Source organism: Equus quagga, chromosome 10 (genome assembly GCF_021613505.1).
Source record: "Equus quagga isolate Etosha38 chromosome 10, UCLA_HA_Equagga_1.0, whole genome shotgun sequence".
NCBI lineage: Eukaryota > Metazoa > Chordata > Mammalia > Perissodactyla > Equidae > Equus > Equus quagga.
Window position 1 is genome coordinate 86958539 of NC_060276.1, and position 17941 is coordinate 86976479.

Here is a 17941-nt window from a genome sequence, read left to right on the forward strand (position 1 = left end):
TGGAAAGTGGAATACTGAGCTGTTTAAAACCCAAGCCTACAGAAACCCAGCAGATAGAAATTTTAACTGCAGTGAGGTCAGGATAATTTCAGTTTATCCAGTGAAAAGGAAAATAAACTTTTATGACCTGGTGGTGCTAGAATAAGTTTAGTTAAAGGTGCATGGAAAGTTTCTAGTTATTGCTGCACACGTTCTTTTCCCTTGTCCTTGGGAGTGTGCCACTGTTCCTCTTCACACTGTTTTCTACCCTCAAAAGGAAAAAGCTTTCAAATGACTTTTTCTCTGACAATGAAAGTAATACTTGATTATTACAAAAATTCATAAAAAGCAAAAATTTGTATATAGTCATTTACCCCATAACGACATTTCAGTCAATGATGGACTGCAGATATAATGGTGGTCCCATAAAGTCGGTACCATATAGCCTAGGTGTGTAGTAGGCTATACCATCTAGGTTTGTGTAAGTACACTCTATGATGTTTGCACATTGACGAAATCGCCTAATGGCACATTTCTCAGAACATATCTCCGTCTTTAAGTGACACATGCGGGGCTGGCCCGGTGGTGCAGCGCTTAAGTGCATGCATTCCGCTTCGGTGGCCCGGGGTTCGCCAGTTCGGATCTTGGGTACGGACATGGTACCGCTTGGTATGCCATGCTGTGGTAGTGTCCCACATATAAAGTAGAGGAAGATGGGCATGGATGTTAGCTCAGGGCTAGCCTTCCTCAGCAAAAAAGAGGAGGATTGGCAGAAGTTAGCTCAGGGCTAATCTTCCTCAAAAAAAAAAAAAAAAGCGACACATGCCTGTATAAAGAAATCTCAGCAATCAGGGATAATACTATAGATGTTTGGCAGGTATCCTTCCAGCCTTTATGTCTATGAATAGATATGTACTGATACCTTGCATTTCACTGGGATCATACTACATTTATCAACATAGTGTGGACCTCTTTCATACCAACAAGTACCAATGAACAGCATGCTTTTCATGCATGCTATTCCATTTCAGCGTACTATTCCATTTTATGTGTGTCATTACTGATTATTCCATGACTACTATTCTAAATGAGCTGAGGACCTTCCTTGGGTTGGTTCCTCTGTAGTCACTTAACCCTCTGTCAGAGATGATTGGTGACTCAGGGTTTCTGAAATTATTTTCTCATATTTATTTATGCTTATCGGTGATAGCCCTCAAAGCAGAGGTCATGGACGGTAAAGGGAGTAGAGGTCTGTAAAAAATCAGCTCAAAACCTGCTGCCTTTGGGAAGCTTTTGCTGACTGAGCCCCGCTCCCTCTGGTGACTCTGTCTTCTGTGTCCCAATGGAAGAGGGTCAGAGTAGTATGCAGGAACATGGGCTTTGGAGCCAGACCACGGAGGTTTGCATTCTGACTTTCATGACTTGGGCTATATTACTTAACATTTCTGTTCCTCAGTGTTCTCATCTGCAAAATAGGGATGATAATAGTACCTATGATCCATGCCAAAAGTACTTGGAAGCACAGGACCTGGCGTCTAGCTAATGCTCAGCAAATGGTGAGGGTTGTTATTATTATTCAGTTCATTCAAGTGGCTCCCCCAGTTTGTGGCTGTGAGAGCTCATCTGTGTGCTTGGACAGCCCAAGTAGATTATAGACTCTGAAAAGTTCAGATGCCAAAACACTTTATAGTCTTTTCTGCACAGTGAGCCCCCAGCCAATATTACCGATTGATTGTCTGACCCAAACTGACTAGATGCAGTTGTGGGGTCCTTTTGGTTTAATTTAGCCTTCATTTCCCATTAAAAAAAAAACAAAAGCAAAACAAAACAAAATAAAAACCCTGAAACCCTGAGAAGTAGATATAGGTGAAATTCGCTTCCTTCAGATCGGTCAGTAACTTAGCTGTGGGCTTTCCTACACTCTGTCTAATGATGATCTTGATTGGGGGAACCTAGAATTCTTAAATGATAGTGATAATGGCAGGAAACATATAAAAGAACTAAAAGCCATTATTCTCAAAGACCAGTTTAAAACAGAAGAGCAAATAAAACCTCGTATTCCCTCGTTTATTCGGGATTCTTCAGAACTGAAATACTTCTGGTAAGTAGATTTTCTAGACGTTGGAAGCTTATTCATTTAACCACCATAACAGTTTGCATTTTAACCATTTTGTTGTCATTCTTTCTAATGGATGCTGCATGATTTGTAGCTTTCATATAGAGAATATATTGAAAACAACTCAGCCAATTTGTTAGGCTTTGAATCCTCATTTTTTTAATGTTATGTTAATATGTCGTTGTCATTTGTTTTTTAGCTCTGCCAAATAATCTCAACGCCATTTGCCTTCTAAAGACTCAGACAACTGTACCCTCACACAGCTCTTTTCACTTTTAACTTTTTCTCTCATGTTTTTCTCACTGGCTTGGTGTGTCAATTTTTACTTTTTACTACAGAAATGTACATAATTGCTTTCCCCATCTCCAAAACACCTTTCTAATTTACTGATTTATAAATTTGATACCCTGGGAAACTAGAACTCCAAGTCTATTACTATTTTGTGTAAAGTAAGATTAATAGGCATTGAATGAAAACATGTATTTAGTGACAGGCCTTTTGACCATTTAAGGACTTTAAAAATTTGCTTCCTGGTTGCAGGCTGTTATCTGGTAGAAGTTTGACTCTGGGCAAAAAGCCATTTTATTTATAAGCTACAGTGCTTATGGTTTCCCATTCTAGCGCTGGTACTTTCCTGCTGCTCATAAGTTAAGCAGAGAAATTAAGAAAAATAATCACCTATCCTCTGTGTAGTTGGTAAAAGCTTTATAAAATGGGATTTAGATACTTTTAATAGAAATAGAGGTAAAATATTCTTAGATATAATTTAATGAGTGTTTTTCTGTTTTCTTTACAGAGATATACTGATGACTCTAACTGTTGGGGAGCTCACAGACCATGAAGTTATAACCATTGCGCGTCACTACCGCGTGCCCGAGGACGCTTATGAAGATGTGAATGTCCTACTTGCACTGGCCCATGAACGGTTCAAGAGAAATACTTTTGAGAATTTCGAAAGACTCATTGCTAACTGTGTATACCAAGATCGAGAAAAGTAAGCTTTTATTTTGTTGATTCTAATAAATCATTTAAGTTTCTGTGAACCTGAGTAATGAAAGAATTGATATTTTATCAAAAAGGGCCAAAAGAAAATTGACATGTCTGATCGTACTCCACTATTTAGCAAAGCCATCTTAAATCATTTTTGGAGAGTATCTAGATACAAATATTTCATACTGATGGTGAGCTTTGTTTGTTGATGGAATAGGGGAGGCCCTGTATTTTCAAAAGAACAGATGCCCCTTTGCATTTTCTTTTAGTTGGTTTCTAGAAGCTTTCAATGAAACATAGTAAATCAAGATGTTAGAAGGTTTAATTCTGAGGTGTCTCTCCTTCTTACATTATTTAAGTGATAACTGAGATTTATAAATGTGACTTTTATAATGAACAGAAAGGGAATTTGCAAGTAAACTTTCTACAAATTTCTTTGAAATTATTTCTTCTTGAAAATAATGAAGCTCAGCATAATGTATTTCTAATACATTTATCACGTTTGTATTGAGTTTTATTAAGTCAGTCATAAAAAAACCTGGAGCCTCATATGTTTGGGTGTTCATCTTCCCCACAGGCTTGATATAGTGGGGAGAGATACTCATCTGGAGTTAGAAGATCTTAGTTCTAACTCTAGCTTCTAATTTTGTTACTACACACTACTGCAGTCTCTCTGCCCCATGACCGCTTCCCTCATCTCCAAACCTGAAGTCTGCACGCAAGTGGCCATCTGCACACCCTAAATATCTTTGAAGGTCTCATAGTTTATCTTCATAATGAACATGATTTTTTCCCTAATTCATAATACATCCTTATTAGGTTTTTATAAAGATGGCATTTTTTTCTTGACTCTTTAAGCTTCCCTGAGCCTCTTGGAGGATGTGTGGTCTGAGCTTTGCAAGACCCAGACCCTACCTTCCACCCTGGTGGTACCCCTTTCCCAGAGTGAGAAGCGTGACCTTCCTCCGCTAAAGGAACACCTCTTGGGAATAATGGGCTTGCTTAATCAGACAGCTCTGAGGTTCTTCCAGATCCAACAAGCTTTGATTCTGGACATAAACATTCTCTCATCATTTTATAACCTCATTGCAAAGAAAGGAGCCCACTTTCCTTCCTGTTGGTTCTAATTTTGCCTGGTGCCTGGAAGAACATTGGCTGAGTGAGAACACTGGACAAGCATTTCTGTGCCCTCTGCAGGCTGGGGAAAATGACTACTGGGCTACTCTGGAGAAAGCATCTGACAAAATTGAGGTGACTGTTAAGGCCCCAGCTGGGGCTTCTAGGCTATAACGTTTGGGTCCAAGGAAAAGACTAGAAAATACCCTCAAGTCATATAATACTTGTGTTGGAGGCTGTAGTTGCCTGTCAAATTAGGAGATGTTTTCAAATATCAGAATCGTTTTTGACTAGTGGTCAAGAATGCGGATCGATTACTTAGAGCAACACTCATGGCTGCAGCCTTAATAGGCTGTACTATCACCAACCAAGAATCTGAATCTTGATGGAAAGGCCTTTGTAAGGACAGAATCTGTTGACTTCTGAAATGGAAAAAGTGAAATGCAATATGATGGGTTTTTGTTACCGTGAATTCCAGTACCAATTTTCACATTTATTTCCATGTGCATGTTTTTAGGACACATCTATGTTTTCTTTCCTATAGCATGTAATTAGCTACTTGAGAGACACAAAGTGTATAAAAGGCCATTTACTTTGTTTTAATGCAGTAAAAAAGTATTACCCACCAAAGACATCAGAAGGCTGTGCAAGTCCTCCAGGTTACCTTTGACTCACGATCTGCTGGTATCCTTACTGTCCAAGTAAGGAAAACCTCTACCCTTCTTTGTGATTGTCCTGCATATTTTTGTTTTGGGGGCTATTCCTGGTTTTACATTTACCTTTAATTCCCCTTGATTTACCTTTGATTGTCTTATTGATGACATACCTCCATTTAAGTATTACAAAAGGAAAAGTTAGCCACGATTTTGATTGTTAGACTATTATGAGTTATTATTTTATCTTTTTGACCTTAAGACACCCTAACACACACGCAGGTTCTGGGACAAAATGAAAATGTACAACTTCATTGGTTGTGAGGGTGTTAGATGTAAAACTCATGACAGGTTTTTCAAAGCAGTAGTCCCTGATGGCTAAAGACATGCCATAAGAGGACCTAGTGTTACCAGCACAGGGCTCTATCTTGCTAGAGCACCAGATGTAAAGCATAGAGATGATGATGTTGCAAAAGGAAAGTATGGTGAACTGCTTTCCAAAACACATCACTTCTCCTGTTAGACCTGACTTTTGACTCCCTGGCACCACCCTCCTACCCATATAGACTCTAATTATCTTTTGCTTCCTATGGCATTACTCCAACCCCTCCTCTGACTTACTTATCTTGATAATTCTGACATTTTGGGCTGTGATCTAGGCGTTGTTATCATTGCTTTGAATACATTACTTCATTTACTTTGTGAGAACAACTTGGTGAGATCAGAGCTATTATCCTCCTATCTTACATGAGGATGCTGAGGTTTAGAGAGATGAGGTATTTTGCCCAAAGTCACATAGTCTGGAAGAAGGAGAGCTGTGACTTAACCCCGGAACCTTTCAAATGCACATCTCCTGCTTCTAACCATTTTGAATTATTGTGTTCACATATCCAGTAGATTAAAATGCCTTGACAGTTCTACCTCCTTCCTGCTGCTTGCATCCACTCTTTCCTCTCTGTTCCTACTATCTTCACTCTTGTTCTGACCCACATTTGTTCTTGACTATTGCAGGGCCTCCATGTTGGTGTTTCCTCCACCAGTCTCTAAATTTTTAAATCTGTCTTTCATACAACAGCTAAGTACCTTCTAAGAGTAAAAATGTCATAGTGTCACTCTTCTACTCACAAACCTTCTGTACCATGTCTTTGTTCTCTAAGGAAAGAACAACTCCTTAGCTTTGAACTTCTTCTCACCTTTCTCCATCATGGGATTTAGGGTTGTCAGTTGGAGCATTGTTCTCAAGCAGAGGCTAGAGTAGAGAGTCCTCCTCTGAGGTGAAAGGAGAAACCAAAGGAATAGATAAAACTAAATCCCATGTGGGAGAACTAGGGTCCAAGGTGTCAGGAGGGTAATCAAGAAGAGGGCCAATCCAGATGGATGTGTGTATGCATTTGATTGACCTGGGGTTATTTTCTAGACTATCAGGTCTATTTGCTTTTATTTGCAGGCATCAGTGTGGGGGATAAGTAGGTCATCCGATGTAAAGGACCTGAGATGAAATGCGCAGGTCTAGGAGTCAGGTTTCTCCACAGTTACCACATTCCCAAAGCTCCCCTTCCCATTCTGGGTAGTCCAGCCAAATGGGCCATTTAGCATTTCACACATATACCACCTGCCCTCCCACTTTTTTGCCTTTTCTCTTTCTATTTCTTCAGTAGGAAATAGCTTTCAATTTTCTCTACCTGCTGAAAGCTTGCTCTTCCTTTAAGAGCCATTTCAAATAGCACCATATCCATGAAGCCCTCTTGGATTTGCTTGGCTCGCAGTGATTATCTCCTCCTACGGATTCTCACAATACTATTTATGTTTCTCTTTTTGTCCCTTACCTTGCTTGTAATGAAGATTTGTGACTTGACGTTTGATCCATTCAGATGCAGAGACTTGCTTTTAACCTGTTTCATTTACCACCTGTGAACGATCAGTGTACATCTTGACAATTTTACCTCTACCTCCTCTCTTATATTCTTTGAATCAACTTGCTAGCTGTGTGATCTTGTGCAAGATTTTTGACCTGCCTGAAACCCAGATTCCTTACCTCTAGAATCAGATAACAATACCTACTTCCTAGTGGTTCCGAGGATGAATTGACATAATGTCAGTAAAGCACAGCACCTGTTACTAAGTATTGATTGGGGACTAGGAGAGAAGTTTAAGTCAGGGACCAGAGACTACACACTCTGACTTAGAAATGAACTGGAAGAAACCTGTGTCTTTCTACATAGAGGAAGCCTTGTTTTTAAACAGTTGAATCTGAACGCCTTCCACACATTAAGCTGTCTTCTAGTCAGGAAACTGCAGATGTTTATTAGATTATCTTTCCATGGCCTTGAGGATGAGTTGTCCTGGAAAGTCCAGTAATGTGGGAGCCTGGCCTCTGGAAGACCTAGATGTTTCTTATCCAATACTGAGGCCACCAAGTCATCATCCTCTCATTCTCTCAGCAGACTGTTTTGTCTTTGCCTTTACAATTTGACATTAAAGGCAGAAAGACTATTCCACAACTTGCTTCGGAGTCATCTCAGCCTCTGAACACATCCGCCTCCGAGCCCAGCTTAGCTTTGAGGAGGTCATCCCTCTGAGCCACTAAGCAGACCATGTTCAGTCTAACTTTGCCTCTAATTGTGCAGTGACCCTTCTCTACACTCAGGGGAAACTTCAGACTAATCAGATTAGAAAATGTCTCATTCCCATTCCCCTCTCCCTCCAATATGCCCTGCCACGATTTGGGTCACATGCTTGGTGTTTTGCATCATCTCCGCAGATTCCTTTCAAAGACTGCCCTAATTCCTAGTGGGCCCATCAGCCTGCAGCTTACATTTATATTCTGCATTCTTATTGTTCCCCACAGACTCCACAGGGCTTTCCAGAGCCTTGACCAGACTCTCTTTCTGCACAGCCCTCCTGTGGCACGCTAAGCCAGAGCCCTTCTGACGTCTACAGTCTCCCGTGGGAGGCAGGCATGGAGTTTGTTGATTTGGTTCAGTGCACATTCTGCCCAGGGGCAGTTTTACCTGCCTTAGGATGGAGCTGGGTAGCTGTTGAGCAGCCGTATAGCCCTGCTGTGTGAGTTCAGATCAGGAGACGAAAAACAATATGGCTAAAGATTTGGATGATTTCTTTCACCCAGTGATTGTTACCCATGTGTTTCTCCTGACCCTGTGTTTTGGTAGTAAGATTTCCCCTCTACTCCACTAATATTTTTCTTATGATTCAGTCAGGTCTTTTCCTTATTAGCACAACTCAAGCTGGAATCAAGACTAAAGTCTTTTCACATCCGGTTACCCAAGCCCTCATCAGTTTGTGCTGTGGTAGCTGGTATGAGGTCACCTTACTTACCAAACGAATTCATTTCACTAATGCACAGAGATCAGACTTAAATGTTCTATGTAGTGGTAGCTATTACCCATTAATAAAAGAAGTGACAGTCTGTATTGACATAGTGCCAAGGGGCCTAGAATATTTTGTAAATCCTTGAGCATATTAAAAGGTACATTTTAGTTGATGGGAGGCATGATTCCTCATTTAGTAAGTGACAACATTGAGGTATAAGGAGACTCTTTCAGTGAAAGAGGATGCTTCAGGCCAAGATAAGTCTCTAATGGAATTAGAACTCCCTAAGATACCCTAAGCCTTTGTTTCTGTCTGAGCTCCTAGGAATAGAGACTATGTCTGCTTCATCTTTGCAGACCCAGGGACTTGCCCTGTGCTGGTACACTGGGCAGGGGGAGAAAAACATGGGCTTGATATCCATCAGACCTGCCTCTGAAGTCCAATTCTACTGCCTCCTGCCCATGTGATCCTAAATTGACTCAACCGCTCTGAGCCTTTGTTTGGATATTAATATCTCCTCAATACTAACAAATGAGAAATTATGGTTCTCAAACCATGAGAGGTAGAGAATATACTGAGCTCATTCCATTCTGTATTCCTTGTGGGACTGGAGAGTAAAGAGGCAGCCTCTTCCCCTAATTGCAGCCTTCTGAATTGAGACTTGGAATAGCTGGAAATTCAAGTGCAACTCTTTCCCCAGCAGCTCTGCCCCAAGCTAGTCTTTTACAGCTGGCTCTGGGCTCCATGGAATGCCTTAGAACTGGCCTCCCAAGAGAGCTGGTGCCTCATCCAGAAATATCAGTTAAAATGGAAAAAGTTAACAGCGCTTTAAAATCATCTCATTATATTCTACCCAGCCTCGCCCCTGCCCCCCTCCCAGAGGCATGGTTTGGGCTCAAGTGATTTCACCCAACAATACCTGGCAGTGAGGCTGAAGGACAAGAGTTGAGCCACGCGTCTGCTGTTGTTGCAGTGTTTGGTGCACTGGGAAGTTTTCAGAGAGAAGCCCCATTCTCTCTCTCACTCTCTCTGCCTTTCTTTCTCACACGCACACACACCCCAGAAGCTTTCTACCTTTTCAAATATAATGTGATTTGTAGTTTAAGAAATTTTTAAGAAATCCAAAACCATGTGGACCAACAGAGCATTGACTGTGTGTTCAGCCCGTACTAGGCAGCTGTGACTCGCCTCACCTAGGAGATGTGTGCTGGGATCAGAATTGGAATTTAGAGCCCTGGCTCTTTAGAGATAACTGGAGTTACTCATTGGCAACTTAGGCAGTGCCATCTTGCCAATGCTTAAGTTTTTGTGACCAACCAGCACAGTGGCCCAGAGCTCCACTTTTTTCTCAAGTGTTTGGTCTTTAAGAATCTCACCAGGTGTTTCAGTGTGGACCCCTGGGCTTACTGGGTAATGAACTGAAACCAAACACAACTGAGTCAAAACTATGTCTTCACTGCCCTCCCTCCCTTCCAGCCCTGGTCACGCAGCCAGCCTATTCCCTAAGTTAGGAGATGGCCTTTGCAGCAGAGGGGAACCCATGTTACTCTTCAGCAAAATACAGCTGCTGCTGTGTCTTTTACCTCCACAGATGGTGGAAATAAAGCAGATCAGCATTATTCCCCATGGCAAGGAGATGGATGGCTTCTGCAGTTTTCAAGCCATTCATCATTTTTGGGAGGGGGAGCACGAGCACCTGTCAAATGACACGTTAGACTCACTTCTAAGAACTCCCACCTAGCAAGGCATGGAGAAGCATGCTGGAGGGTCATTATTTTCCAGAGAAGAACTGGGAGGTTGTCCCTCTTCTTCCTCAAACACGTCCCTTAGTTTGCATAGGGAAGGAAGTGGTGGCTGGCCCAAGTATCGAAGGGAAAGAAGAATTTATGGAGGTTTCAGGAAAACACTTTAGCACTGTGTGAGCAGGGACTTTAAAGTAAGGAAGCTGACTTTTTAACAAGCGTTGAAACATTTAAAAGCCAGAATTAGTGTTGCCCTTTAGGGCAGTCACCCTGGAAGGCCTGCACTGATTCTAACAATGTTGCCATAGAAAGTTCTTCTTTGGAATTGCCTTCCCAACCTTTTCAAAGGAATTTCCTCCAGAATGGCAAATCTTTGTGCTTTGACTGTGGATCAGAGTCTTCGCAAGAGCCAAATGTCATTTGGAGAGGAGAAAGTAGGGGATTCAGGTTGGAGAATCAGGACGCTAACACGTTGATCAGAAGCACAGCAGGACCCTGAAGTAAGGAGATAGGTTTTCTGTACAATTCATAGGCTTTTCCAACATATTTGGAAAAGATGGATAGGGTTTGGTGAATGATGACCTGTAGTTATGAGACAGGGAAGACTCCACGACGGGTGATTGGGGAGATAATATTCAGGGGTAAATGTGAGCACTGACCTACTTGTTCTTACTCCCTTATATTCAAGCCTCTCTCCATCTCTGAACTGCTTTCCCTCGTCTCCTCCTCCAAACTAGACTATTTTTAGAACTGGAGCTCTCCTTTGTATCCTTGTCTTCTTTCTCTCACAACCTCATCTAACAAGCGTGGCATATATTAGAGATAGTGTATGTTATACTAGCAAATGAGGGCATGAAAAATCTCACTCTATCAGTGGTCCAGAGGAAGAAGCTCTGTGTAGAATTTTGGAGCAGGGAGGCTGGGAGACTAATTCCTCATCAATATGCTCCCAACTAACGATGCTCCTTCCTTTCCAAGTCTGACTTATATGAGTTTACTACCTTGAAAAGCTTGTTTCAGGATCTCTCATCTACTTTTTACACTTTTAAAATTTTTATTTTAAAAATACATGCTCATAGTAAAAAATAATCAAATCATTCTGAAAAGCTTATTTCAACAGCAGCAGTTTCCATCCACATCCCTTCCCACCTCCCAGACTCTTTCTCAAGAAGCAGCCACTTTCAGCCCTTCTAGCTGCTTCTGCAGGCATTTAAATAGCATGCTCATACTGCTATTTCTGGATTTCTCATTTTTAGATACTACTACTAACTTCCTGTTATGATGCTTGAGAATTTAGGATAATATTGATTCCCATTACTGTTGTTCTTTTTGGATGCTCTTAGGATCTTCTCTTTCTTTCTGGTGTTCTGGAAGTTCATGATGGAGGCTTATGGTGTGTGTGTCTAATATATAGATTCATTGAGCTTAACACTTTATGGGCCTTTCCGATCTGGAGACTCTGTTCTTTGGTTCTGAGAAATGTTCCGTTAATTTTTTATAATCTCTTCTCCTCCATTTCCATTTTTCTCTTGTAGAGAACTCTTTTCATTAGAATTTTGCATCGCCTGAATTTGGATCTTTTCTCTCCCAAGTTTTCTCTTTGTCATTATGATGTACTTATTAAGAGATTTCCTCAACTTTATATTCCACCCCTTCTACTGCATCGAGTTACTACTATCATATTTTTGATTCCAAGAGCACATTTTTAGTCTGAATGTTCCTTTTTTGTGGTCTTCTGTTCTTTTCTCATGGGTATAATATATCCTCTTATCTCGCGTCTTTGCCTCTCCTACCTGAATTGTCTTTGTTTCCCTGATTCCTTTTTTTCTGTTGCTGTTTTGACTTCTGTCCTTAATGTTGGAAGCTTCTGGGGATGGCTCTTGTCGATTGGTGTGTTTCACTGCAAGAGTCATCTCCTAGCCTGCATTTTCATTAGGGAATCCCCAGAAGCCACAATTTAGAGATATCTCTGGGACCATTCAGAGTACTGAGAGAAGAATCCTATCTTCTCCTGCTGAGCTGGAGGGAGGGTGGGATGGGGGAAAGGAGAATTTACACACAGGCACTGGTGTTGTGGAAACAGGAAAGGGGAAGGAAGGGGGCTGAGAGGCCCCAGTTGAGTGTGTAATGCTCTCCTCTGCCCTCCATTGTGCTTCATCTCCTCAAGACCAGAGCTTCTTTGATCGAATTTCACTGGAGAACAAACCTTACTCCCCTCCAGAGGAGTACAGTGTAGAAGAAGATACTTGGGAGTCCAGCTGCTCCAGCTTTATTCAGGCTTTCAAGCAGTCCTTATTTTCAGAACCACACCTTACCCCTGCCTTTATTGACACCTGGAGTCTGCAATTGCTGAGCCTCTCAGGAATTTTGTAGGCCACATTGGCTAATCTCTAAGTGCCCCCTGCCTCTGCCATGGATTAGAGTTCTGCTTCCCTTCTTCAGCTCTGCCAAGTCAGTTACCAATCCTTAGTCTGCTTTCCATCTTGCAAAAGATTTTTTTTCTTTTTTTTTTTTTTGGTGAGGAAGATTGGCCCTAAGCTAACATCTGTTACCAGTCTTCCTCTATTTTGTATATGGGATGCCACCACAGCGTGGCTTGTTGAGCGGTGCATCCACACCCAGGATCTGAACCCACAGACCCTGGGCTGCCGAAGCAGAGCACGTGAACTTAACCACTATGCCACTGGGCTGACCCCAGCAAAAGATTTTGAAATCTCTTGTCCACTATTGTCTTTTTCCAGCTATTTTTGTCATTGTAGGTTATTACCTATTTTTATTCCTTTGTTGTCATTTTGGTGAGATTTTGGTGGGAAAGGGAGATAAATATTTGTGATCATCCATCATGATTTACTGCAACTCTGTCTATTTCCCAAGAGCAAAGAATTCTTCCAAGAAGCATTGGCTCATTTTATCCCTTTTAATTGAAAGATTCTTTCTTCTTTTCTCCATTGTTCCTTTTGAGGGGATTCCCATATCCATTGAGATCCTCTAAGACAGAACTGAAAAGAAAAACTTGGAGTATTATACCACATTAACTCAACTTCTCCCTGAGGCCTGGCTCTGGGACTTTGGAAAGATTAAATTTTTCAAACATTTTTCCTCAGAAAGATTTTATACATCATTTCTGAGCTGTATACTCTTTCATTTGCAGCTTTGGATCCTTCCCGAATATTATTTAATTAGGAAATATCTTTCTCAAATATCCTTTGAAATGGGTAAATGGTTAGATGTGTTGAGTCTGACATATTATCAGTTGGGCAGGAAAGAAGGCTAGGGGCCTAGAGGTAACAGGCAAGCATGAGTAAATATCAGACTTATTGGTAACAAAGTCTGATAATAGGACTTCCAGCGGTGACTTCCAGAAATTTTCCTGTAATCTTTCCAATGCCGTCATCCAGGGAAAATGCAGATTCAGGCATGGGGACTCAGATCCTTCAGGAAGGCCTTTCTGAAGCAACATTTCTTTCAGGAAGCAACATTTGAACTGAGACTTTCCAGAGAAAGGTGCAAATGCCTTGCATTTCTGGAACAATCTTGTTATGCTCAGAGAACTAGAAGAAGACCAGTGTACCTAGAATGTTGTGAACAGGGAAAGAGTTTTCAGATGAGATCAGAGAGATCAGCAGGGGCCAGATTACACAGGGTCTTATAAACCCTAATAAGGAGTTCAGCTTGTGTTCCAAGTAGATTGGGAAGCCATTGGAGAGTTGCAAGCAAGGATCTGTGTTTTAAAAAGACTATTCTGGTGGAGGGTAGTCTGCAGCAAGGTAAGAATAGAAGCAACAAGACCCAGATACAAAGCTATTGTTGTAATCCAGGTAAGAGATGATGGTGGCTTGGAATTAGTGAATAGTAGAGGAGATCAAGAAAAAGAGACTTGATATGCTATGGTAGTAGAACCCACAGGATTGGTTAGTGGATTGTATATGAAGGGTGAAATCTGATGTGATCCTAGATCTGTTTGGTAGTCTTTTGACTGGTTCCCAGATTACTGAGATATTACACTTCTGAAACCTCTAGGATTATATAATACCTCCTGTAATTGATGTGATAGGAATTTACTGACAGTTAAATTCTGTACTGTAGGAACAATAGAAAAACTTATTTCATTGGTGATCTTATCCAATCTCCCAGTCTGGTGGGTTTAAATACTGTACCATCTGTATGCTAATGAATCTTCATTTCTATCTTCAACTGAAACCTCTTTCCTGAACTTCAGACTCATATATCCAACTTCTCACTTCCGATCAAAATATAACATATCCAAAACACCAAACTCCTGATCTTTTCTCCCAAACTGTAGCCCCTGCATTCTTTCCTATCTCAGTTAGGGGAGCTTTATTTTTCCAGTTGCTCAAGCAAAACCCTTGGAGTTGTCCTGAATCCATCTCTCTCTCTCTCTCTCATGCATACTATATACAGTTCTTCAGGAAACCTGCATTCAAACTATATTCAGAATTGCTCACTGCCTTCCACTGCCACCACAACCATTATCTCTCCTATAAGCCGCCATTATCTCTCATCTGGATTACTGCAAAAGACTGCCAACTACTCTTCCTACTTTGGCCTGGCCCCTACATTCTACTCGCAATATATCAGCCAGAGTGATCTTTCGAAAATATAATTAGATCCCGTAACTGCTCTGTACAGTATGCTCCAGCGGCTCTTAGTTGTCCTCAGTATGAAAGTCAAAGGCCCTACATGATCTCATTCTTTGACATCAGCTCCTACTCAGAGTATTAGGGAATACTTTTCTTCGAGGCTCCACTATAAAGGAAAGTTTCTTACAAAACGTGTTTAATTGATGGAGTTTCAGATCTTCTCCCAAAACATATACAAATAAAAGGCATAACGGTCCTGCATTTTGGCTACAAATATTTTCATAAACAGATCATGTCCTTTCAAGGAGTTAAAGTGATGAGGAAGCCAAAAGTCAAAGGATAAACAGTGGTAGGGGGCAGCATATTGGAGTTGTATCACAGAATCCTTGGCCAAAGAAAATGTCCACAAAAGAATTACCGAATCCCCTTTCTCCTCTTCTGATTGCTCTGTTTATTCTACTTTGTTTAGATTGATGAGTCTATGTGACTTCATCTTGTAACATTTAATTTATTGCTGCTAATTTTTATTATTTATAAATATGAGCTATTATTTTTTCTAATATTTTGAGAAAAAAAGAGAAAATCCTTTTTACTAATTATGAGTATGTTTTTTTCCTGTATCCATTATCACTGAGTTTTCTTATAATTAATTAACCTCCATTCATCCTTGCAATAGTACACCTCACTTGCTGGTTGGAGGGGCCTGTTGAGTTGGAGGTCCTGAGAGAAGGGCAGGAGCCTGGAGCAGGTTGCTTGGAATAGCACCCTAGTGACCACCTTTGTCTTTTGCTTCAAAAAATCATGTTATAGGAGGCTGGCCCCGTGGCCTAGTGGTTAAGTTCGGTGCACTCCACTTTGACAGCCTGGGTTTGGTTCCCAGGCGTGGACCTACACCACTTGTTGGTGACCATGCTGTGGCAGTGTCCCACATACAAAATAGAGGAAGATTGGCACAGATGTTAGCTCAGGGTGAATCTTCCTCAAGGAAAAAAAAAAGAGGAAGATTGGCAACAGATGTTAGCTGAGGGTGAATCTTCCTCAACAACATCAGCAACAACAAAAATTATGTTATATAACCAGTTTATATTTAGCCTTAAAAATTGGCAGAATGTGGTCAAATTCAGAATAGGTAGCATTGAGGTATTACACTAAGAAGTATTTTGTTTGTGTTAGGTCATTATAGCAATTTTGTTGAAATTATTGGGTCTTAGCAAAAAGTCTGTTATGGTTAAGGATAAATTTATGCCAGTGTTCATCATTACAAAATAGTAGTCAAATAGATTAGTTATTTTTGACTTATAGTTTTATGATGCACGATAATCATTTATTTTTTTCAAAATGAAAATGGGCTTATTTTTTCCAATTATAAATTTAAAACAATTCAGATGATACAGAAAAGTCTAAAGAAAAGGCAAAAATCATAATCTCTCTTCCCAGAGATAGCTGTTCTTAATACTTCAGTGTATTATTACTAGACTTTTTTCTAGGCCATTTTATACAAATATAGACCTAAAGTGGAATCATAACTCTACATACTATTTTATAACTTCCTTTCCACTTAACAATGTGTCATGAACATATTTGCATGACAGCATGTATGGATCTAAATAACCCTTTTTAGTGGCTACATAATAAATGATGAAGATGCCTTTTATTTTTCCTAAAAATATATTAGTAGACAAAATGAATCTAGACTTGCCTTTAAGATTTAAAAGACATGAAATTTAAGAAATATAAGGACGTTTTATTTTACTGACATATAATATTAACCATTTTAAATTAAAAAGACCTTCACATATTCTTAACAAAATATAGCAATGGTCTTAGTTACTGAATAAACTAATTTGTTTCTGTGGCAACTGCAACAAATATTTGTTGAATACCTGCTAAGTGCCAGCATTGATCTAGGTGTTGGGGACACTTCGGTGAGTTGGGTGTGTGAGATATCTGCTTGCGAGGAGTTTACTTTCTGGAAAGTTAGAAACAGATTATTAAACTAATAATAAACAAGGAAAATATCAGATATTGAAGCATACCTAATATTATGTTTTTATGGCAGCATGTAAGCTGTCATTCTGGTCCTGAATTCTTCAGATTGCATCAAATAATATATTACAATTATATTTTCAGGTTTGAAGACAGTGAAGGACAAATAAATTATGAGTCATTTTTCTGTGCCCTGAACTGGAGAATAAATCCGGTGCCTGAATTGGAACCAAGATCGTACCTTAAAGAGGTAAAATTAACACCTATTTAAAAAACCAGCTGTGGCTACCTCCCCTCCATTTTTAATATCCTTTATCTCAAAATTATTTTTCAATATCAAATATTAATGTCACTGCTTTTTCTAAAAGCACCGTATGTATTTCTGGGCATTTGTGTTAAAGGCTAATTCACTTCCCATGCTGAGCGAACATCTGCTCTGTAAGAGCATGACTTTTATGCAGCTGAATTTTTTTTTAACTTTAGTCGCATCCAATTATATGGAAGGTAGGATAATAGGTTACAGTTATAAATAGGTATAAACACTGTTATCAAGGGATTCTGGTAACATCATCTTGAGCCATAAGAGCAAATCTCAAATGGTGCATATGTCATGAATCCCCACTGTATCTGTGGCTGTGCACACAGGTTTGCCTTGGGTGAAACAGTATAGTATGGGGATGCACATTTCACAGTGCAGCCAAATTTAAAATAAAAATTCAGTCAAAAAATGCTTGGTTAGGGAAAACAAAGTTCGTGTGATCAGATGGTGCTCTCAACATTGTGGAATTGTCTGAATTCTCTAAGATCTCTTTGGACCAATTGTCTTTAAGGAGTGGGTGGGTGAGTGGTGGTTTGTTTATATTTTAACATGCTCCAGAAATTGATTTTCTTGGGAAAGTCCCTTGACAAAGCAAATGTCATGTGGTTGATACTCCCAGAAAGGAGGCATTTATTTCTCCCGGTCTCTACTGACCAGCTCATTCTGGCCTGAACTAGTCTAGTGCCCCTGGGGAGTTCCCTCAGGCATGTAGCTATTCTGGAGTGTCAGACAGTCTTAGAACTTCCAGATTGCTGGGAGACAGTGATGGCCTTTGGAGCCAAACAGAGCTGGGGTTGAATTCTGCCTCTGCCACTCGCTTAGCTAAGTGACTTTGGGTCAGTTACTTAAGTCATTCATTTATAAATTTAATTCTTAGACAAATCATGACTAAGTATCCATCTCAGCAGGTTCTATGCTCTGTGCTGGGGTCCAGAGACAAAGCTCATATTGCTACCTCTGAGGGGCCTACTGCTGATGGGGGGATCAGTACACTCATGATTTGGAGTATGGCGTGATACAGCTTGCATGGAATATGATGGGATGAGGAGGAAGCTTCTTATAAATCAGACTGGTGGTGGTGGTGGTGGTGGGGTAGCAGGAACTCTTCT

The 17941-nt window shown here is 40.4% G+C and overlaps 1 protein-coding gene across 4 annotated transcripts in view; it reads left to right on the plus strand.

Annotated features, from left to right (window-relative positions):
* EFHC2 (EF-hand domain containing 2) overlaps nt 1-17941 on the plus strand; it is a 179716-nt gene that overhangs the window by 139621 nt on the left and 22154 nt on the right. For all 4 annotated transcript variants that reach the window (XM_046672652.1, XM_046672650.1, XM_046672651.1 and 1 more), the window contains 3 exons: nt 2892-3089; nt 4810-4902; nt 16658-16763. In XM_046672652.1, coding sequence (XP_046528608.1) covers nt 2892-3089; nt 4810-4902; nt 16658-16763 — 397 coding nt within the window. The remainder of the gene's footprint in view (nt 1-2891; nt 3090-4809; nt 4903-16657; nt 16764-17941) is intronic.